Source organism: Pyrgilauda ruficollis, unplaced genomic scaffold, assembly GCF_017590135.1.
Source record: "Pyrgilauda ruficollis isolate IOZ18807 unplaced genomic scaffold, ASM1759013v1 scaffold74, whole genome shotgun sequence".
NCBI lineage: Eukaryota > Metazoa > Chordata > Aves > Passeriformes > Passeridae > Pyrgilauda > Pyrgilauda ruficollis.
In genome coordinates, this window is record NW_024529266.1 from 3021083 (window position 1) to 3044167 (window position 23085).

Genomic DNA, 23085 nt, shown 5'->3' on the forward strand with positions numbered 1-23085 from the left:
TTTCTTTTCTGCCATGCTTCATTGTTTCAGCAACAATTATCATTAGGCCTGGAATCTTGTGATGGGCCTCTATGCATCATGGCCTGTGTTGGACTCCTGCCTTATATTGCTGTTCATAGCATTCCACTTATTCAATCTTTATAGCAGCTTCATGCTCTGCCCTCCACTGAACATGAGATGGTAAATGTCAGTCAGTGTATAAGGCAGAGCTAGGGGAGGAGGAATTGCAATGAAGCTCTTTCTCCATTCTTGGAAAATTGATACCAGGATTATACTAAAAATGAAGGTATTTGTGTTCTTGAAGGAGAAAGCAAAGCTGTATTAGCTTGTGTGATGGAGCTCTGTCAGATTTTAAAGACAGCCAGCTTCTCTATCAGTCAGTATCTCTGACTCAAATTCACATGGTGCCTGCACTCATTAATTTCTTGATTTTCTTTTACTTTGCTAATCTGCTTAGCTTTTAAATACTTGTGTGGACATACTGTCAGAGCTAAATCAAATATAATTGGAAAAATGTGACTAGTTTCTTGAGGAGTTGGGAGACAGCAAAGCAGCGTGTTCTTCATGTGCCTAAGCTCCACCCATCTGAGTCAACAAAATAAAATGCTGTTTGGATTGTAGAAAACTCAAAGCAGACTCAGGAAGAGGCATCTCTGCAGCCCCAGATGAGTCAGATCTTCTGCCCTGAAGACGAGAGCTGTGACCAGGCTCCCTCCTGCACTGAAAGTGGGCAAGGAAGAAGGAACAGGAGCCCTACTGCAGAGCCAACAATTCTGGCTTTGCCGAGCCAGCCAGCAAACCACAGAACTGCTGCTGATTTGGCCTCTGCTTCTCATTTGGCTTCATCTCAGCAGCCACCTACCCAAGAGGACAGTGCCCTTTTTCTGTACCTGCAGCCTGAGCTTCAGGCAAATCATGCTTATTGGTTCAATCTCCCATGTGTGGGTTGGAAGAAAACATAAAACCCAGAGAACCCACTGCTGCTGGAACTTGCAGTGGAGAGGTCCTGTAGTCAGATGAGCACCATTCCTGACAGCGTCTGTGCCACCTCTGGTGCCCCCACCCTGCTGGCTTCCATACCGTACTGTTGGTGTCTGGGTTTGTCAGGCAGAGATGCCTGATCTGGCTGCATCTGAGGGTTCTACCCTCACCTCCCCAGGGGGACATCTGAGCTCAGAAAGTGCTCACTGGTACAGTGCTTCTGTAGGTGCTCTTCACCTAAAAAATCCTCTAACCCTGCCCTCCTATGATGTTAGGTAATCTAAAACTTTATACACATGCCTGCAAATGAGGAATCTGCAGTGGTACGGGGGAGTTTAGAGACCAGATGCAAAAACGTTGAGGGCAGGCCAGAAAAACCAAGGCCAATTGCAGATCCAGCTAGTTGCATCCTCACTGACAACAGATCCGGAGGTTGTCAGAGAACCTCAGTTCAGCTTCAGTCACTTGGACACCCTTGGGGTTTGTGATAGCTAGGATGCTGATTTAAGAGAAGCATGCTGCTGCTGGGCTAAAGTTTGCATTGAAGATGAGACTTTAAACAGTCAGGAATGCCTACTGCTTAATGTACCTAACTTCTTAAAACTACATGTTTTTAACTGCTTTTTACTTGTTTGTTCCAGGTTGCATGTCTGGTTGGACTTGATGCATGGCATTTGCATGACACCAAACAGCCTAGCTGTGGACGTGTCACTGAGCAAACATGGCCTACCCAGCAAATACTAACGGCAGTGCTACAGGTAACTGAACGGGAACGCTTTCCCCCTTTGGATTATTAATTAAAAGAATTCTTACATTGTGCAAGCAGGAAAAGGAAGTAATGGCAGTTTAAGGACTGAAAAACAGTTTCCTGGTAGATCAGAGCCCATCTCTTCTGCCCCACCACCCCCATCCCCACCTCAATAATCTTTTAAATATTTATAGTGTGCAAAGTAGTTCGGGAAGACTTAAGGGCTGGCATCAGTCATTCGGCATGCAGTGTCCTCTTCTCTCAAGGACCTAGAGGGGTTTACTTTAGACTCTGGGAGGCCTAGGGCTTTGCTGTGAATCATGTGGCTGTTACACTGAGTCTGTAATAATTTGTGAGATTAACCAGCTCTTAATGCATCAAGTCCCCAGCCCTTCCTGGTCACCCTTACTGATCAATCTAATTTTTGTTGCTTGCTTCTCCGCAAAGCATAAAAACATTTCTCAAGCAATATCCTGGAGAGGTGTTCACTTTTTTATTTTTAAGAACTTCCTGAACTGTCTGTTTTGGTGGTGTGATACTCCGTGGTATAGATTGCTTGGCACGTTCAAAGGTTGCTGAGGAGGGTTGGCAGGTCAGGAGGGGGCAGAAATTTCAGAACAACTGGTAACAGCACAGCAGTAGTGTTCCTCCTGCGGTTATGTCAATATTTTCCTCTTCTGATCACTGCACAAACATAGTTTTAGCCCACTAAAGCTGAGGCTGTTACAGTAGGATTACACGGAAAATGTCAAGTGCATGGCAGGAGCTTGTGGATTGCTCACTGTGCTCACTGTAGAATTATTCTAATTAGAGCATGGGATTAAAACATTTTGTGTGCAGGATATGGAGTTTATGTGCATAGTTTATGCACATAAACTATGTGCAGCTTACTCAAAACAAGAAGTGTTTTTTTAAAGGCTAGTGAAAGTTGAATAAAGTCTTTGGAATTACTATTATATGTTGTTGATTTAAGATTAAATTTACCAATGTTGTTAAATCTTGAGACTGCTGAGATAAAATATTTCTATTCCCTTCCCCCACCCCATTTTTATATAATTAGAAGTATATTCTTTAAGATAGAAACCATATCCTTTTGTAATCTTCAGTAATCCTTTTGAGAAGGTGGACTGCAAAACCTCTGGTGTGTGACTTAACTGTAGCTGTTTTCTGCCTAAACCCCCCCGTGTAACTTGACTTTTATTTGGAATATGCCTTTAACTTAAGTCATGTGGAAAAATTTCCTCTGCTTACAAGGAAAGAAAAATTGTGCATGGAGTGTTGCTGATTGCTTTACTGATCTTTTTTCTCCCTGCAGTAGAATTGTCTATTGAAAAAGTTGGTGGGCTGATGTGTAAGTCTAAAAGAAGCTAAATGCTAGTGCAGTTATTGAAAGATGAAGTTTTAGTTTCAGGATTGTTATGCAAACAAGGCTTCTTGCAGGATAAAGCTGTTTGTTCCCTTATTCGTAGAAAGACGCTGTAATAAATTACAAGTATTTAATTCAGAACTAAATTGGACAACATTTTGCAGATACTGTCAGGACTTGTTGGCTTTGCAAACCCTTGAGGCCGGTGTTCTAACATGCAGCTATGTACGCCCGTGTCTCCAAATCCTCAGCAGTTCATAATAGACAAAATATTGGGTGGCAAATACCTGTGATTTGTTGTGCTGCTGTGCTGCCTGGGAGAGAATGCCTTTGGATGAGCAGGAACTGATCTGGGCGTTGGACGTATTGAAGCAAGTTTCTTAATTGCATGGAGCTCTACAAGTGGAAAGACAAACTTCAGGGGTGGTGTTTTCTGCGCCCTCTGAATCAATCAGCAGCAGGAAAAAGAACTAGAAAGACTTGTTAGGGACTACTAAGCCGCATTTATGTTACTTGAATATTTTGGCAAGTCTGACCACATGTTCAGCTTCATTCAAGTATGAAGTGACTAAGAAGCAAGCAGTGGTTTGCTTTGGTTAACTCGAGAATGTGAGTACTTGCACTATCAAATAATTATGCCTATGTGCTATTTCAGTAATTTTTTTTCAGTGTACAAGCCTATATGGACTGCAGCTGCTGCAGATGAAATCTGTAGAGGAATGCTTGAATTTGGAACTTGTTTCCAGGAAAGGATCTAGCTATTTTGCATTTGTATAGAGATTTTTTTTTAAAGGGATATTTATGGGAAGTAGATTTGCTATAAATATTTTAGTGAGTGTGTATAGGAGATAAACTACAAAGCAAGTGATGACTTTATCATGAAAGCACCTATCATAAGTTTCTCCGTCTCTTGCCTATCTCAGTAAAGACATTAACCTTAAATGTGGTGAATAAATGACAGAGTCTGTGATTTATGCTTCAGTACTGTTTGTCAATAGTTTTGTTTGCTGCTGACTTCAAAATTTTATTCTCTGTTCACAGTTTCATTGCACAGAGGTCTGTATTTCTTTGGCTGCAAGCTTATTTGTTCTTTTTTATCCAATTTGGAAGTTTTTGTGACTTCTTACTGATTTTGGACTAGGTTGTCAAAGCTGTGCTGTCTGCTCTGAACAGCTGAATAAATTGGTGCTCGCAGAAAAATTTGCTATATTTTATGAGCTGCTGGATAGTGTTTAGTTATAAGTTCTGGATAACTGTTTAGAGTCTTCCCTGGTGGCATGTGAGCTCACTGCTCAGTCCAGTAAACTCACCAGGGTTCAGGAATGTAGTGCAAGTCCAGAGCATGCTGTGCAGTCATCCAAGAAGCTGCCTCAGGAGCTGGGAAGTACCCTCAGTCTGTGGGGAGCTATTGGGAGTCTGCAGTTGGTTTGGTACATGATACAAATTAATTTCTCTTTGCATAGTACAAGAAAAAATAAATGAGGTGATTGTTTCTCTAAATAGTATTAGTGTCTCCACTAACTGCTGGGTGAAACTTCCAGTAATTGTTAGCTTCTGTGCTTGCTAGGACTGATGCATAATTCATCTATTTAATAAGGCTCTGCTAACATTTCTGTAGTGATATCTGTAGAAATGTCTTCCAGTCTGCTACAAAAAGCCCAATGCATGAGCAGAAAACTTACAGGGCAGTTTGGAAATAGCTCTGGATGGATTTTCATTCCTTTCACTAGCAACCTCTTTGTGAAAACTTTCTTTTCAAAACACATGCTCTGAAAGGCACTGCATGAAATAAACTTCCAGTCTAATTCTATTTATTCTGATGTGGAAAACAAGGAAGCAGCAAAACAAACATACGAGACTGATTTAGAAAAGATAAAGGACTAAAAACTGGTTTTGTCACTAACCATAATAAAAAACATATTTTATTTGACTTCCCTAAGCACCTCATTCTCTATATCCTGAGACTGTAGAATTGTTAGTCATTTCTTAACAGACATAAAAAAGCATTTCTATTTTTTTTTAGTAGGATGGGCTGCAGGGGTCAGTATAGCAAGGCTGTTTATTGCACAAGCCCTTTCTTTACTTTTGCTATAAAGCAAATGCATATTATTTTCTGTACATAGGGTCAGAGATTTCCCTGCTCTTTTCTGTTTCCTCCCTTTTGTCTCTGCCTTCTCCTCAGTCTAGTGTACGGACTTATGTTTCCATGCCTTCCCGCTCCATTTTTAACATACTTCTCTACATACAGCGTCCTGCACACATTCATTTGAACTGTTTACCTGCATGTTTAACTCTGCTCAATGCTTTAGGTTCCTGCACAGTTCTTAAAGCAGTGGCATTGCAGCAGCTGAACATCATCTTTACTGTTAGTCTCCTGGCACCTGTAAAGCAAGGAACTGCTGCTGTGACAGCCAGTCTGCGGTTGTCAAGTGTCTTTCCTCCCAGGGTACTCTTTTCACTCGCAGCTGGTCTGGGCATTGACCTCCTTTCCTTGCAGCAAGCCAGAGCTGTGGGACCACAGGTGCTTTGATGAGAAATACAAATCATATCTGGACCTCTGTTTTCTCTGCAGCAGCCTGGCATCCTCTAGTTATTTTATATGTGCACACCTACACTGTGGGCTTCCGGTCAGATTTTCTTTGAATCTGAGCAGTTTTCTTAACTCCTACATGAAGTTATAACTATACACCAGTTAGTCAGAGAATGAGGCCATTACGAAAAGCTGCTGCCTGAATTAATGTTGTTTGAGATACTAACGTCATCATGACTCAAAGACCAAATGTTTAATAAATGTGTTTTCCATCTGCTGGTATATAAATGCTTAAGCAACTGTTGAAAAGTATTATGAAAACCCCAGTTAACTTATTAACCCTTTTAATTGAGGCCAGTAAATAAAACATTTACTTAGAGCAAATGTTTTTATCACACATGTCCTTTGCATTGATTTGTAACAACTCTTACCAAAGATTTGTAGACACACTTTTCTTTCAGTTACTGTATTATTTGATTTACAGCCTCTCCTTTGATTTCATTTTCCTCATTAATTTTAGGTAATATGCACAGAATTTTGCATTATTTCTAGCCTTAAGATGTAAATATAGTCTAAGCAGAAAGTGTGCACCAGAACTTTACCACTGTGACTAACTTTAGGAGAATATCCACCATTCTTCATTACAGACCATCCAGCTGGGAACTTACTGACCTAAATGAGTTAGCATTGAAAGTGTTTGATTGCCAGGTAGTAGTCCATCTGCTGGAGCCTTTCTTCCTGAGTAGTGCAGGTGCCTGCCCCGGGAGCCCAGCCACTCTCACTGCTTCCTGCACGGTGGCTGTCACTGTGGCATGGCTGCAGTGCTACTGGCACACCAAGCTCTGTGCTCAGCAGCCTGTGAGTTTACTTCGTTTAGCAGATGCAAGTGACCAGGATTCAGGAGAGTTTGTCTTTTTACTTAATCAGTCATGCAAGGAAAATTTGTTTGAATCAGGACTGTGTGATGACAGACTATTTAAACCTATTCCTCCCCTACCATGCTCCCTGCTCCAAGCCTGTTTCCAATAATTTTCAGAATTAATGGAGACGGGTGTATGCCCAAGTGTGTGTTTTAGTAGCTGGTGAAAGGCTCTTGCCATCAGGAGAGCCTGCTCCACTGGCCTGCAGTCTTGAGCTTTTGGGATGGGCAGATAGCTGTCACTGGGATCCAGCTCCTGCCTCACCCACAAGTGATCCTGTGAGTCACTCTGGTGGTGCCCGGTATTTAAAAACAAGCTAGGGTGGGACCCTGAAATCTATGGGGAGAAGGGTGAGTGAGCCTCCAGTGATTTCACATAATCTCTATCACAAATCGTATCAAAATTTTCATCAGTATGCTGTAGTACATTCACTGATGCCAGATCTGCCTTAGGGACAGATGGCTGGAGCTGAAGCACGTGATCTCACAGGGAATGCCATCTTTTTACTTGAATTAATAATTGCTTCTGCAACTGCTAATTGATGACTGTAATCCAAGGATGCATTTGCCTCTGCAGCAGAAAGCTTAAAATTTTACTTATATTTGCCCAACTTAAAGGCCTTTATGAGACTGCAGAGGGCCAGGGACCACACGTCTTCTTTTACTCAGAACTTGTTGCCCAAAGAACATGCTACAGGTCTGATTCTGGATTTTGGTGGAAAGGTAGGGGTCAGGAAGAATTACAAAGGATAAAACAAATACAGTATCATTGAAAGTCTGGGGACATAGGAGTCTGCCCTGGGTAGCCCAGTCCTTAGAAATGGAAATTGCATGTGGTGGGAAAGAGATGGCCCAAGATACAAAACAATGACATGCAGATGCTGATGCTCTGCAGGAGGCCAAAGTGGCCTTGGGAAAAAGAACAGGTTTAATTGATCTGTCTTTTTTGTCAGAGATTACTGCAGCTGTGTCTTTTTCTGGATTACCTTCTGCAGCTGCCCAGATTCTTACATCTCACCTAGGCAGAGGACTGTGTTCTTTCTCTCTGATGGAAGCTTGTTCATGGAGCAATGCAGGCTTTCCCTCTCTGGGATGTTGCGAATCACCTGTGTGGGCAGCACCTGGATGTTCTCATGTGGCCTGCTGCTGCTCCCTGTGGAAATACATGCCCTTTACACCCTGGGAGGCAGCTAAGGGTGCTCATCTTGTATTTTAAAGTTTTCTACGGACTCGTCAGGCATGTGTTGCTGTTTGTGGTACCATGCAGCCTTAGTGAAATAGAGATTAACAGTGATAAAACCCCCAAGTTCTCGTGGTGGAAGTCACTGCTTTGCACTATCTCGTGGCAGCAAGGGTGAGAGTAAGGAGCAAGGACCAGAAACAGGACAGGCACATGTCACAGGAAAAACACCAACAATAAACTTTTTCCAGACTTGAAAAATTATTCTCTCTTCATTGTCTGCCTTTCCCCACTTACAAGACACACGACTCAGTAAATTTTCCCCAAACCTATTCTACAGTATTCCCTACTTCCCAGATTGTTCTGCAGAAAGCAGTTAATGAATAATGCATATGAATCTCCTCCCTGTGGGAAGGGAAGATATTTTGTTCTCTTTAAAAGGATATGGTCCCTCAGGAAAATTACTTGGATGAAAATAGCCTGATGACAGTTGCTTGTTCGTCTGTTTGTAAACACGTGAGTGCCTGCATTTAGACATGTTGCTTACAAAAGGGTTACTGCTGGAGTAGAAGTCCTTGAGAAGCTTCTTGTAGTGGCCACCTCTCTCCCCCTCCTCTTTTGAGCCATTTGTAAGGGCTTTGTATTAAAGATGACAGAAGGGCAGCCCTTCCTGTATCATGTTTTCAGAGCACTTTTAGGGGCTGAGGGAGCACTTGGACTTCACACGTTGGCATTGCTGCTGTATCTCCATTTCCTTCCTCTGGTAACATGACTCCCCTTGGTAGCAGAGTACTATTCCTGCCAGGATGTCCCAGTGTAACCAGCTCTGAGCTTTGGGACAGCAGCATGCTTGTGTCCATCCTCCTCTTTTTATTTCTGCCATTCTCTCCTCTGATTTCATCCAGAAATTACACTTCCTACATTGGCAGAAAGCAGTGGTTGACTGCTGCTTTAGGATATAAGTTGGTGTGTCTGGGGGGAATTAGCAGATCAACCAGATCCAAAAAGGGCTGTCCTGCTCCCTATCTCTCTAAAACTCTTTAGAGCATATTCTCAGTCTCTTGAGAATTTTCTTCTGACTCTTCACACAGACTTTGACAAAAATAAATGCTCAGACGCTTGGAGAAGTAGGTGAGTGTGCAATCTAGTCGTACTCTTTCATGTTTTCTGTCTGTCCTTCCCTACCGTTTGCAAAACCTTCCTACCTGTAGGAGAAGGTAATGTGATCCTTACCCCTTCTCACAATCCAGCTCTTTATTTTGTCCAGTATCTCCTCCCTAGTTATCCTGCACTGTAATTAATGTTTTATGTAACTGTTTCCTCTTTTTAAAATTAATATTTTCCTGTATCTTTTTTCTTCATAACAATATGTTGATTTCCTTCAACATATAAGGGTCTATCTGATATTTTTGCCCTTCTGTATTTGTTTGAAAGTTGGAGGTGTTGGGTGTTGGTTTGGGTGTGTTTGTGTGGTTGTCTTTGGCACAGACTTTTTAATATCTGGGTTTGGAGGTTTGGTCAGATTAGGATGAGGATCAAATTACCTGATAATTGGGAGCAGACTGTATTCCCTATGTAAACCAGACATCCCTTGTCTGGAGTTGCCTCTTACTGCTGAGGGGCATGTTGGTGTATTCCTAGCCCCTTCCCTACCCTTGCTTCACACAACCAACCTCTCTGCCTGGAGCACTGTCATATGGTTTGCAGATCAAGAAATAGAAAGGAAACACTTGTGCAACTCTACTGCTGTTACTGGAATTTCAGGTCTAATACTAGTAAATAGGTCAATTTTTAGCACTTCAGCTACACTCCTGTCGTAAATCTAAAATGTGCAGGTTTCAAAAAAAACCAGTACAGTGCAAGAAAATAAAGTGAAGCACATGGCCATAGTTGAAAAAAGTGGACTAATATTTGCATATGATACAAGCATAAAGGCAAGATCAGGGCAGTCAGGTTTCAAGGACTTACAAATATCACCAGGGTTTTTTTACTTCAGTAAGTCTATAGCTAAGTCCTTTCTCCCCCGTCCCTCTTTCCTCCCTCCAGCAGAACTGTGATTCCTAATTTTAGATATCTTTTTCCATATCTTAAGTTATTAAGTTAAAAAGGTATTCCTGTCTAGTAGCATTTTCTTATCTTCTGCTCCTGTTGTCTGTTTTCTGTATGTGGAGACAGATGGCTGTTACATAGCTTTTAAGATTGTCAGGACCCAAGTGTGCTTGCATGGCTGTGCATCACCCCTTAGACTTCCAGCATTCTCCCTCGTCATCATTAGTTACAGTCCTATTCCCTTCCCCTCCCTCAGACAGTGTGTCTGCCATCCAGGACACTTGACCTTCCCTTTTTGCTCCCTAATACTCATTGCCTTTTTCCAGTGCTTGATTTCACCCCAGCTCTCTCCAGGGATGCAAAGGGACTTCTCCAAGTCTGTACCCCGAAGAGTGTAGGCTGATACCCAACCTTCTTCTGCCTCTGCTTCCTCACAACCCATTTTCAGTGCTGTGGAAAAAGCAATGTTGACAGTTTGGAGAAAATTACTTATCTGTCCCTTTACAGAGAAAAGTTGTAAGACTACAACTCTGCAAACATAAATGTGGCTCAGCCACACCATCTCAGCCCACAGAACAAGTCACCACCAGAGAAGCAGGAGAGATATCTCTCTGTGAAATTGTATGTAGCATTTCCTCATCCAGTCCAGCTTTACTGTCCATCATCAATCCTGCTACAGTGTGATGTACTGCATGCACTGTTTATCAGTTTATCGGTCACATGGCACATTAATAGGACATGTATTCTTGCCCATGGATCCCAGTAGGCAGGTCCTGGTAAGCTGACCTATCTCCTTCTCTGACAAGGTGACTTGCTTACTGGATGAGGGAACAGTTGTGGATGTTTCAACATGGGCTAACTAAGGCTTTTGACACTGTTTCTCCCACACAGTTTAGAGGCAACAACAACTCCAGCAGGAGTGTTGATCTGCTGGAGGGCAGGAAGGCTCTGCAGAGGGATCTGGACAGGCTGGATCATGGGCCAAGGCCAGTGGTGTGAGGTCCAACAAGGCCAGTGCTGGCTCCTGCCCTTGGGTCACAGCAACCCCAGGCAGTGCCACAGGCTGGGGCAGAGTGGCTGCAAAGCTGCCCACAGGAAAAGGACCTGGGGGTGCTGCTGACAGCAGCTGGACATGAGCCAGCAGTGCCCAGGTGGCCAAGAAGGCCAATGGCATCCTGGCCTGCACCAGCAATAGTGTGGCCAGCAGGAGCAGGGCAGGGATTGTCCCCCTGTACTCAGCACTGGGGAGGCCACACCTCAAATCCTGTGTCCAGTTCTGGGCCACCTACTCCAGGAAGGATACGGCAGTGCTGGAGGGAGACCAGAGAAGGGCAGTGGAGCTGGGGAATGGTCTGGAACACAAGTCATTTAAGGAGCAGCTGATGGAGCTGGGGTTGTTTGGCCTGGAGAAAAGGAGGCTCAGGGGGACCTGATCACTCTCTACAACTGCCAGAAAGGAGTATGTAGCCAGGTGGGGGTCAGCCTCTTCTCCCAGGGAACAAGTGACAGGATGAGAGGCAAAGGCCTCAAGTTGTGCCAGGGAAGGTTGGATAGGAAAAATTTCTTCACCAAAATGGTTGCCAAGCTTGGAACTGGCTTCTCAGGGAAGTGGTAGAAACACCATCCCTGAAGGTGTTTAAAAGATGTGTACATGTGGGGCTTGGGAACAGACATGTTCTAGCGGTGAACATGGAAGTGTTAATAGTTGATGATCTTAAAGGTCTTTTCCAATCTAAAAATGTCTGTGATTCTGTGATTCTAAGAAAAAAAAAAATTTCACCAGATATGAAGGCTTGAATTGTCTACTTGCTCCCACAACAAAACATCTTACCATAAGCTTTCCTAAGCAATCATATTGGCATTACTTACCTGAGGATACACAAAATACCAAGTAGTTGAAGTTCATTCTGTGTGATGCCAAACTAGATGGACACTTAACAGTAATATGCAGAGCATTTATCAGTTGCACCTGAAAACATATATTTGACACTGTGACTTAAAACCCATCCTGGACCACCCCAGCTTGGGAAGTCTCTGAATTGCAGGTTTCTGTACACCATGGGAAGAAGTATGTTTGTTTGCTTCTTATGCCCTTCCAGAGGTATCTGCTAGACAGGAGATGGCTGGGCAGATCAGTTTCATGTCTGATCTCAATGGCTAGCAGGTTTTAAATAATTCTGTGGAAACCAGCTGCCAAATTCTGGAAGGCTGTAAAGAAATAAGACTAGAATAGCATGTGCCCACTCTCTCATAAATTAAAATCTAGATGAACCCCATATCCAGTCTGCATCAAAATGCAGTAGCTGTTTTTAGGGATAGGAACATAAACCTGACAGTAGTGGGTATGGCAAAGCTCTGTGCTCCCCTGAACTGGATCTTTGTAATCAGGCAGATTATTTCATTCTTTCCAAGCAGAGCCACACCATTGCTGAGGAAATGGTCTGTTGGAGGCATGTGTTTTAAAGAGCTGTGTTTCATCCATCGCCTTTCATAGATCCATTGTGCTCTCTCTGCCTTTTGTTTTCAAAAGGGGTGTGAAATAACCTGCTTTTTAGATAAGAATTTATCAGCTGGATGGCTGCCCATGCACCAAACCTTACATTCCCTCTGCTTCAGACCAAGTCAGGTTTTTTGGTGGATGGGAAGCTGCGCTCTGACCTCAGTTTTGTTGCTACTGCAAACAGTAGCTAAATGAGTTTATTTACATTTTAATGGTCTCAAAGGCCAAGAAAATAAATACATATATGCTCTTTGCCTTTAGGTTTTACTGGTGCTAGCCCAGACATGTGCCTCCAAATTTGAGTCGCTGGACAAGGGCTGATGTGCTGATACATACTTTGGGTTATTATATGGACTCATGAGGTCTTTTTCAGCCTGCTGAGTTAACAGAGTTTTGAGGACAGTCCACTCAAGGTGCATGACTTGATGAAGTGCCTGTTCAAATGTCGAGCCCTCAAAACCGCAGAGTAATGATAAACAGATGGAGCATGTGCAGACGGCTGCTAAAATCTGTTCTTCTCTAAACAGGATATCATGCTGTCTTTTTTTAGAAAAACGAAACCATATAATGTTAAGATTTTTTTTCTCTCTAAGCAGAATCCTAACACTTGAGAAGAATGTTCTGGCCATTCTCTTCTCTTTGCTTCCCTATTCCAAGCGTCACGTTTGTTTTCACAACAGAAAATTACATGACTATTTTAATGATCTCCCCTGCTGATGGAGCTAGAGATCCCCACCACTAACACACAGTCCTGCTTTGCACTGCTTATTCTCACCTGGCTGGCTGAAAGATAGGGCTTAAAAAGCAGCAAGCACAAAGTGGTGGCTGCAGGCCAGGCAGTGTTTCAAGGCCTGAATTTTTGCTTTTTTTTCCTGAATTGAAAACATGGGTTGAGTGTCAGCTGCCCTAGAGTTTTTCTGTCTTCTAGCAGAAGCTTCAAACCATGGTTAGGAACTGTTCCCAAATAATACTTTGTGGAGAGCTGCTTTTCTTCATGCATGGGGTTGTTAGAGCACAGACCAAACCCAGTTCATTTAAAATTCAATACCTTTGTGGTTCATAGATGAAACAAGTTGGGCTCTTCAGACTTATTTTGTGAGCTCATGGTTTGTACTGGATACATCAGTGACTTGTAATTCAAGGAAATAATTTAAATTACCTAGAGGGCAGAACCTACTTTAGAGTCCAAAAGCTGATGCCTGGAAGTATTGTATATTACTTTGCTTCTTATTAAATGCCACTGAAACTATCAAGACATTCAGGAAACACTTTTATTGGAAATCTGCAATTTTAGCTGAAGGTATTGGGGAGGACTTGGACCTTGCTCCTGCCAATTCAGCACAAGATCCTCCTTCTGTTTGAAGCACAGCTCTTCCAGTCTGCAATGACTTTGGAAATTATTCTGAGAATTCATGTTCCCCCTCTCCCTTTTTTTCAACTGTTCTTGAGAATCAGCAAGGAAAACATGAAAATAAAGTTATTTTCCTTTAGTCCTGTGAAATTTTAGGACCTTTGCCCTTGTTAAATGCATCTGTCACCTTTTAAGAGCAACTGTTGGAAGCAGAGGTGAAGAGAGACGGAGCCGAGGGCTTCGAGGCTCTTTTTATGATGCTGAGAAGTGGGTCTTCTTGCACCTAGAATCCCAGTTATCCTTCTTGAGTTAATATTGGTGTTACATGGAAACAAGAAAATTGAATATGGAAAAATTGTGCATTGTTTTCAAAGTGCTTTTACTAACTTGAAGGATTTCTTGTATATTTTGGATGTGTTTCAGAAAAAAAAAAAAAGAAAACATATACTGAAAGTTTTATTTTTATCCCTCAAATTATAACCTGCATATGAGAAGCATAAATAAAACAAGATTGAATGTAACACAGACAAAATTGCAAGCAGTGGTGGTTACAACAGGGGTAATTGTTCTGCCCAAATTATATCAATGAACCTTTCTGTGCTCTTAGTCCACATGTGGGAGTGAGAAATGAGAGGTGGGTGGGGGTGAAGAGAAGTGACCTGAACTGAAAATTCCCTTTTGGGAATTACATCTGTCTTCCTCAGGGGAACGAAAAAAAAAAAAAAAAGCCAAACATCATTTTAGTGTGTCACTTGTACAGTTCCTTTTGTCCTGCTACTGATTTAATGTATTTTAACCCTTGGGGAACCAGAGGCATTGCACAGCATGTGAAGTGCTGTGAAGGAAACCGCTGCCGCTGGGCTGGGCTGGCTGCCGGGCTGGGACTGTCTCAGGAAATTCCACATGAGTATAAATAAATGCTCTGTAGCAACCACTGGGCTCCCTGCCTGCTGATGTGTCAGGACTATGCAGTCCCTTTAAGGGAAAGGAAAGTGTGCTTCAGCCTTAATTTGCTGAAAAACGGAACACGGTAACAACCAGGGGTTTGCTTCTCATGGATCGGTGAGTGGGACCCTCAGATGGGCTTGGGCGAGGGGCTGCCTCTGCTAAAACCAGCCCTTGACGTTCTGACAGGATATTAAGGTGGCATGGGTAGAGGGGTTTTTCCATGTTTTTAATGGTGCTGGGTTAGTCGGTTGTCTCACAAGTGCTGCCATCTGAACGGAGTTTGCACTTGGGGTTTCAGGCACCTCTGGTAGCCTCTTTGTTTTTGTCCTTATGTACACAGTAGTTTGTTTCCTTCAACAAGCCCAGGTTTTCTCATTGAAGATCAGTGCTGTGAAAGCTCTAGAGAAGAGAGTGGGGCTGTGCACCTATTTGCTGCAAAGCATCACTTTAAAAGCAGAAAGGTAGCTGTTGCCCTCAAAGCTGGTAATTCTGAGTATTTTTCATAGACTTTCAATTATAAAGCACTGGTTTTAGTTATTTTTTAACTTTTTTCAGAAAATCTGTTTGTTGTTCTGAACTATTTTAAATGCAGAGGAAAAGTTCCAATTTTTTTGGCAAATGCAAATCGCTTAGGCTTTTGAAGTCGGGAAAGCAATACACATCTCATAGAAAGAATTAGTACTAGACTAATATAAAGACGGAGAGGAGGGAACAATTCCCAGTATTTGAAATACCATACTGATTATGCAGCATAAACCATATTTCTTATGGAGGCAAGCATGTGACAAAGTAATGTCCTTCCAGGACTCATAAAAACAAATATTTGTTGAACAATTCTTGCAGAAGACAATTCTTCCATTTTTCCACTCTGTGCACAGCTGTAAGACAAAACTGAAACTGTAAATCAGTTTTAATACTCCACAGCTTATATCCCAGGAGTCCAGGTTCTTTCCTGATGGTTATTCGTGTTACAAAAGCCCTATGTATCTGTTCTCCACTTCTCAGCTCTTCAGAGATTCATAAGCACAGAAGGGTAATGACATTATAAATCTAAATATTTTGCTTTTGTGATTCAGTTGTTCTTGGATAGAAAGCGAATACAGCCTTCTTTGCTTGTGCTTCAGCAGGTAACACTGATGCACCTTTGTGTTAAAAGGCGTTTTCAGGCAAACACCCTGCTTACATCCATGACTTCTTTGGGGAGATGATTTGGATAAGTAAGAAAGGAAGAGAAGAATTTGGGGGTTTGCTCCTCTTTTGCTTTACCAGCCTTTTACCTCAGTATTGTGAAGCCCATCCTACTACATGGATTCAAGCCGAGGACTTTGTAACTATTTTTTTCCTTTGTCACTTTTATTGTGATAATGAAACAACAGGGGAAGAGTGGGGCAGGTGTGCCACATTTTCAAGGGTTGGCAAGGGAGGTGGGGGAGCTGTGGGGTTTATCCTGTGTCACAGAGGACAGCAAGGTGCTTCACCAACACTGGGAGTCAACCTCATGTTCATCATTTACTTTCAGTGTAAGACAAGGTGTTTCTTTCCCAGTTACATTGCTTGTCATGGGCATTAATGGGGCACTGGTGGAGGATGATGTGGGAAGCACATCAGTGAAATGCAACTATGGCTGTTTCTGACTTGCCTGACAGTGGACCTGCTGGTGATGCTCAAAGCCACAGGACACCCCACAGGTGGACTTGCAACAACAATTTGCCAAAGTAGCCCATTTTCAGTTATTTCTGTCCAGAGGTGGCAGTGCTGTTGGTAACAGGAGCAGTCACCACCATCGTTTCTGCTCTGCTTTTCCTTGCTGCTGGGCACTTAGCAGACTGAGCTAATGACTGTATCCCTTCCCACCCATGCCCTGCTTCCTGCCACTCACTGCCCTTGGGACCTCTGAGTCAGAAACTGGGATGGAGGCAAAACAGCCTAGACTCTCAGTTTTTGTGGTTAATGGCCTTGAGGTGGTGCACACACAAGATGTCCCAACACAAAACTGCCAGATACTGAGTAATTCCAAGTATGGTAAAAAGTAGATTTATTATCAGCCTCAAATAAGGGAATTGTCAATAATATAAAGCAGATTTTGTGAATTTTGATAGGGGGGCATTTTGCAGTCACTCTTAAGATGATTGTGCCTTTTACTTCCCCAGGAACATATTTCTCTTAAAAAAGATTATCTCTTTATTCAGGATTAATTAATTTGCACAACTTTCTTATAGTATGTATTTTCTAGGTTAAATTAACTTCTGTTTGAGCTGCAAGTTTTTAGTTCACAGATTCTAGAAGTAAAAGTTTTAGACGTTAAAAGGTCTAGAAAGGGTTAAGAAGTGTGTTTTTGGAAGGCAGTTTTTGCTTTCAGCTCACAGAAATAACTTTTAGCTCTGGGTATATGACGTTCAGATATAAATCCTTTAGGTAAGTCTTTTTGTATCACGTGAAAGAAAACACTTAACAGTGTAAAAATGGGTAATGTCACCTTGAAAGACCCTGTTCTAACACCAAAAGGGCTGTTCACTACATATATACTCCTTTGATTAGCTGGCTGGTAAGCATTCTGAGCATTTTCTATGTGACACCAAAATCCTCTGTCACAGCTGGCAAACATGTTCCAAAGAGAAGAATAAAAGTTAGAGTCTCTTTTTAACCTCTGCAAGGTTAAGAAATAGTTCTGTGGTTGAGGAATTGACTGCTGAGGAGGAGGTGATGGTGGGACATCCAGACTAGTGCACCCATCTGATCACCAGTACCAAAGCGAGAGCTGGCCAGTCAGTCTCACTTCAGTGCCAGGTGAGATCATGGAGGAGATCCTCCTGAAAATGATGTGCATGAAAAATAAGGAGGTGTTTGCTGACAGCCAGCATGGCTTCACTAAGGGCACAGCATGCCCAACAAATGTGAGGGCCTTCCGCTTCCGTGGTGCAGTTACAGTGGATGGTGGGATGAGGGAAGATCGAAGATCCAGTATGATCTACCTGGATTTATGCAAAGTATTCAACACTGTCTCACACGACCTCCATGTCTCTAAACCACAGACACATGGATTTGATGGATGTATAAAAAATAGACTGGATGTCTGCATTCAAAGAGTTGGACTCAACAACTCAATATCCAAAAGAAGATCAGTGACACCACTCCCCCCCCCAGGGTCAGTATTGGGACTGGTGCTCTTTAATGTCTTTACTTGGTGACATGATCCGTGCTAGCACCCTCAGCTTATCTGCCAGGGATACCAAGCCATGTGGTGTGGTCAACACTCCAGGGAGCAGGGATGTTGTCCAGAAGGACTGACAGGCTTTAGAGGTGGGCCTGTGTCCTCAAGTACAACAAGGTCAAGTGTAAGGTTCTGGATCGGGGCAATCCTGAGCACAAATACAGGCTGAGCAGAGAATGGACTGAGATCAGCCTGGGGGAGAAGGACTTGGGGATGATGTTTGACAGGAAGCTTTAAATAACCAGCAATGTGTATTTACAGCCCAGAAAGCCAAGTGCATCTTGGGCTGCATCCACAGAAGTGTGACCAACAGGCCAAGGGAGGTCATTCTCCACCTTTTCTCCACTCTTGTGAAACCCCACCTGGAATACTGTGTCAGTATCTGGATCTCCCAGCATAAGAGAGAGGGATGTGGACCTGCTGGAGTGAGCTCAGAGGAGGGTCATTAGGATGATCAGAGGGCTGGAGCATCTCTCCTATGAAGACAGGCTGAGAGAGTGTGAGTTGTTCAGCCTGGAGAAGAGAAGCCTCCAGGGAGACCTTCCAGCAACATTCTTAGCACATATGGGGGGGCCTGCAACAAAGCTGGAAAGGCACTTTCTATGAGGGCATGTAGTGATGCTTTTAATGTTATTTGCTTTGTGGCTGTGATTGTTTATTCTCCTGTTGCTTGTAATCATCCTATTTCTAGAAAAAGCATGGTATTAAAAGAGTAGATAAATTCTTTAAATTCCTTCTTTTACCGATGTTGCATGGTAAATGGGCCATCTTAGCCCAGTGCCCTGGTATTTGTTACCAGAGCAAGCAAAACACAGCAGCCATCTGAACCATCTCTCTTCAACTGATGTTGCTTATGTTCAGTGACTTAAGGTACATCTCTGTACCTTAAGAATTGACTGTACTCTGAATTTACTTAATTCACATCTCTGCAGCTTAATCACTGCAAATACCTGAGCTGGAGCATCTGCATTGTAAATAAAACCCATATAAATACTACACAGTGATGTAGCTTCATCCCTTCTCTGTTATTATCAGGGAAGTTGCTGTCCCCCATTTTCTGATTACAACCCCCACCCTAAGCACTGAGTATTTAGATGTCAGGTTTAAAAGTCAGCTCCCCAGGTGGGGTATTGACACGTAAATTTTGAAAAGTAATCTGAGAACCACATGTGTTTTCCCAGTTTTCTGCTTCTCTCTTTTTTTTCTTCTTTTTTCAAATTAAATTTGCAGCAAACATTTTATGCTGGAGATTTATTTGTTTGGTAAAATGTGCAGTAAATGCTCCTCTGTAACAGCAGAATCTTCCATCCCTGTAAGGGTGGGTTTGGTAGCAGGGTCTGTTCTGGTTGGACTGTAGTGCTCTATACCCAACAGTATCAGGTGCATCAGACTGCAGCTGAGTATGAGCAAAACAGATTACCTTCCTTACAAGGCAGTATTTATTGGTCGGTTTTCCATGGCAGAAAAAGAGATGAAGGTGTCATCAGCCACATCCACAGTATAGTGTAGCATTCTGGGCAATTGTGCAGTTGTGCAGTGTTCTTGTACAGGCACAGCTGGGCCATCCCAGCACCACAGCCTCGTGCTGCAGGAAGGGTGTCTGAGGCCAGCACCCAGCACCAGGGTATGATCATGAGCAGCTTGCTGGCTTGACTACTGCGCCATCGTGCCTCTGCTCCTTGCAGAAGATGAGCAGCCCGCTGGGGCAGCATGTATTCCACACCTGTGGTGTGCTTCACTTTGCCACTTTGTGCTTTAACTGCAAAGAGAAAATAAAACACTTGATGCTCCTGCTGTGTCTGGAAAAGTACAGAAATTACTTGCTGTTTCTTTAAGTTTTTCTCTCTAGGTTCTTAGAATTAAAAAAAAAAAAAAAAAAATCTTTTATGTCAACTGCGTAGTTTTTGGACTTTTCCCCACCAGCACTTTTGAAAACAATAGACCTAGATTGAACTGTTGGGGAGCAAGTAGTTTCATGGCATCTCCTGTATATTGCTAGCCAAGAGAAAACTGATAAAACGAGTGTGAAAGGTTAAGGACTATTTTCCAAGAGGTTTTATTGTGGTTGTTTTGTTTAACTTATATTCAAATCCCAACACTTGAAAAGGAGAATGAAAGAAAAAAGGTCAAATATTCAGGTTTGCTTTTTTAAAAAAAAAAAAAAGTGCTTGGCCTCATGAGTTTTGGATCTTTTCAGAAGGTGAGACTGATATTTATAGTAAAGTGAAGAAAAAGAAAAGGACAAAAGTAGTATTTTGGAGGTGGGGGACAAAGAGGAAAATTCACTAATTTATTCTCTGTTGTAGTAAGGAATCAAAAAGTCAGAGCTTTTCTTTTTTAATTCCTTTTCCTGCCCCAGATAAGCTTTTAATTTGAAGTTGAGCATATAAAAATACAGATTGACCCCATTTATGCCAACTATTGCTTCTGCGTTTTTTCCTTTGCAACATTCTTTATCAATTGCCTTACACCGTAACTCTGGAAGAAGACTGTTATTCATAACAATATTTCAATGAAAAACACTACTTTAGTAGTAGTCAGATCCATGATAAAAATGTGTTAGAGCAGATATTATACCAGATGGGGAGAACAGGCTCAATGTATGATATTGTATTTTTCAAGGCACCTCAGACTCCCAGAGTTGGAAATAAGTCTTCAGTTGCTTCTCTTTGCTCTTCTTGGACCCTCCAAGGCACCTCTACAATAAAGGTTTTCTAGCATGCAGAACCAAAACTCAATGTGTGCCCACATCTCCCTTGCTTTTGTCTTCCTGAGAAGTCTTGTAGCACAGAAACTAGATATTCTATTCTTTTTCCAGTTCTCCTGGTCTGAAAGCTGCCATGATTAGTGTGGACTCAGGTAGAGCTGACTCAATATTTTAATATACTGATGTTCTTGTTTGGTGCATTGGATAGCATAGAATTTAACAGAAGTTGGCAAGACTGGAATGTTTGCTCAGAGCCCGTCCCAGCGCTACAGAAAGTGAGGAGTACATTTTTTAAATGCTACTTGTGTCCTGCCTGTGGTTATCCTGTAGCAAGGAGAGGGAAATGAAGTATTTGTGTACTTTTGGAGAAAAGCATTAATAATGACAGTACCACAACAAGGTCTCTATGCTTCACAGAGTGTTCTGCTTCACTGGTACTGGCTTTAAAACATGATGTGTTTGTCTCATTGCATTTGGACTTGATGTCTTATAGGTCTTTCCCAACCTTCCATTTCTATGAAAAGAAGAGTGTCTGCAGCAGTTGTACAGACAAAAGTGTATGTGTTTGTGCACCTGTGATTAATACTTGTCTGATATGCTACAGAGGCTAGGGAATAGTTCTAACTTCACCAGTGTCCATGATCAACTGGCCAAGGATGAGACAAGGAGCCTAACAAGCGTGTTTGTGCTGTGTGGTGTAAGCATAGGAATTCTGTGTGTGTAGGCACAGGAATCTTTGCTCACTTGATGTCTTTGGGCATGAAGGGACACTGCTTCCTCTGAGGTTAATCTGGGGTACCTGCAGGTGTAGCATTTGGTACTCACCCACCACACCTAGGAAGTAAGTGTATCCATGGTTCATCCACAACCTAAGGGCTGAAAAGGCTGCACCCTTACCAGGTGTTTATTAATTTCATTTTTGTTAGATTTTTTTTTCCCCTTGTGGAACCAACAAAACCATTTTTATTGCTTCAAAACAGCCATCCATTTTGTTTTGTTTCATGTTTAGCAGGCACGCCCATTTTGGCCTTTTTTCTGAGACTACAAAATGCACAAATGCTTGGCACAGCTCCTGCATGCTGCATCAGTAGCATGTTGTCTTGGTGGATTGCATGCCCGGTCCCCTTTTGTCTTAACTATCAAGAAGCTCTCCAGGGGTCAGCTGACAATACTGGGAATCACATGGGTGGAATGCTCACTGTGCTGTTTTAAGGAGAAGCAGGAGCACTCGGCTCCAGGCACAAACAAACTGCATCCTAGCAGTGCTGCCAGCTTAAGCTGAGGACCAGAGAGATTCCACTGTGAAGACATCGAGCTGTCTGCACGTGTTGTAGAGAAGTTTAGTGAAGGATTCAGTGTCAGTGTGGTTGTTTCTTTCTTACTATTTATTTTTTATAGGTTTCTGTTGAGCAACCTTAATTCCATGAAGAACAAAATACATAAGAGATCCCAGTTTGACTCCCATGACTGAACATGAGATTTGCTTGTCTTTTTAGAGGTTTTATGAATATTTTTCCAAAGATGCATTCATTCTTAAGTCCTAGGCCCTTCACAGAGGAAGAGTCTGTTCTTCCTTCCCCCATCCAACACTCACACATTGTGCCCAAGGACATTTAGAGAAACTGTTTGACTTCACTGGTGTAGATGGGAAAATCAGAGATGTTGCTGGGTAGGAGGACAAGGACCAAGACAAGTAAAGGAAAGGAACTGGGAAAATGGGACACCAGGTAAAACCGATGGAGCTTGAATTTACATGGGCTGGGTAAAGTGACTAGAACCAAACCTTAGATGAGCAGTGAGAGTATTTTGGTCTATAATTAGTGGTGCAAGCAAATGTATGTAAGAAATACAGGGAGAAAATGGTTGAGAAATACAAAGTATGAGGAGAAGGCAAAAAGAATCCAGAGGGTTACAGGGAATGAGGGTCAAGGAGAGAGTGGGCACAAACCTAGGGTGTAGGCAGGACCAACCTAGGGTGTGGAGCTCTGGGGTGTGGAAAGCAGAGTTGTTTGTCTCTGGGGAATGGAGCCAGCATGAGAATCTGGGAACAAAGTACAGACTTCAGGGAGGAAGAGGAGTAATTTAGAGAATATGCTCTCATTCTGTCTGTGGCAGTGGGAGTCCTAGAGATTTAATTCCTCTGCCTGACATTGAGGCAGTCCTACTGGACAGCACAGAGCTGTGTGTCCTCATGTGTCTGAAGTGTTTTTGTATGTGTGTATTTTTGCTTCCAGTGGTATTTAGATGGCTATTTTGGGTGTATCTGTAAGTAAATACCACACCATACTGACACTCTGGTCTTTCAGCAGAAAGACCAGAGGGTTGTTTGGGGGGTTGTTTGTGTCTGTCGAACCATCTGTCTACACTGCAGAACTGAGGTACTAAGGTGACCTGGCCGGCCCCGCTGCTGTGGCTCTGACACCTGCGTGCCTGTGTCCGCGCCTCCATGCTGTTCTCTTCCCGAACCGTGGATGGCAGGCTCTTCGATAGCTCGGGATGTCCTCTGGTAGTCAAAAGCATGATGGGTCGCTACGCTGTTTGTAGGCAATTCTTGAGTATGCCAAGGAGGCTGGGAAAACAGGAGCTCCCCGCCCC

General features: G+C 42.8%; 1 protein-coding gene across 1 annotated transcript in view; it reads left to right on the top strand.

The window, feature by feature from the left end:
* The window catches only part of KANK1 (KN motif and ankyrin repeat domains 1), a 129969-nt gene that overhangs the window by 78595 nt on the left and 28289 nt on the right, over positions 1–23085 (top strand). Inside the window, exon 3 of the mRNA XM_041486219.1 lies at positions 1623–1739. Within this exon, the coding sequence (XP_041342153.1) occupies positions 1703–1739 (37 nt within the window). The 5' untranslated portion in view covers positions 1623–1702. The remainder of the gene's footprint in view (positions 1–1622; positions 1740–23085) is intronic.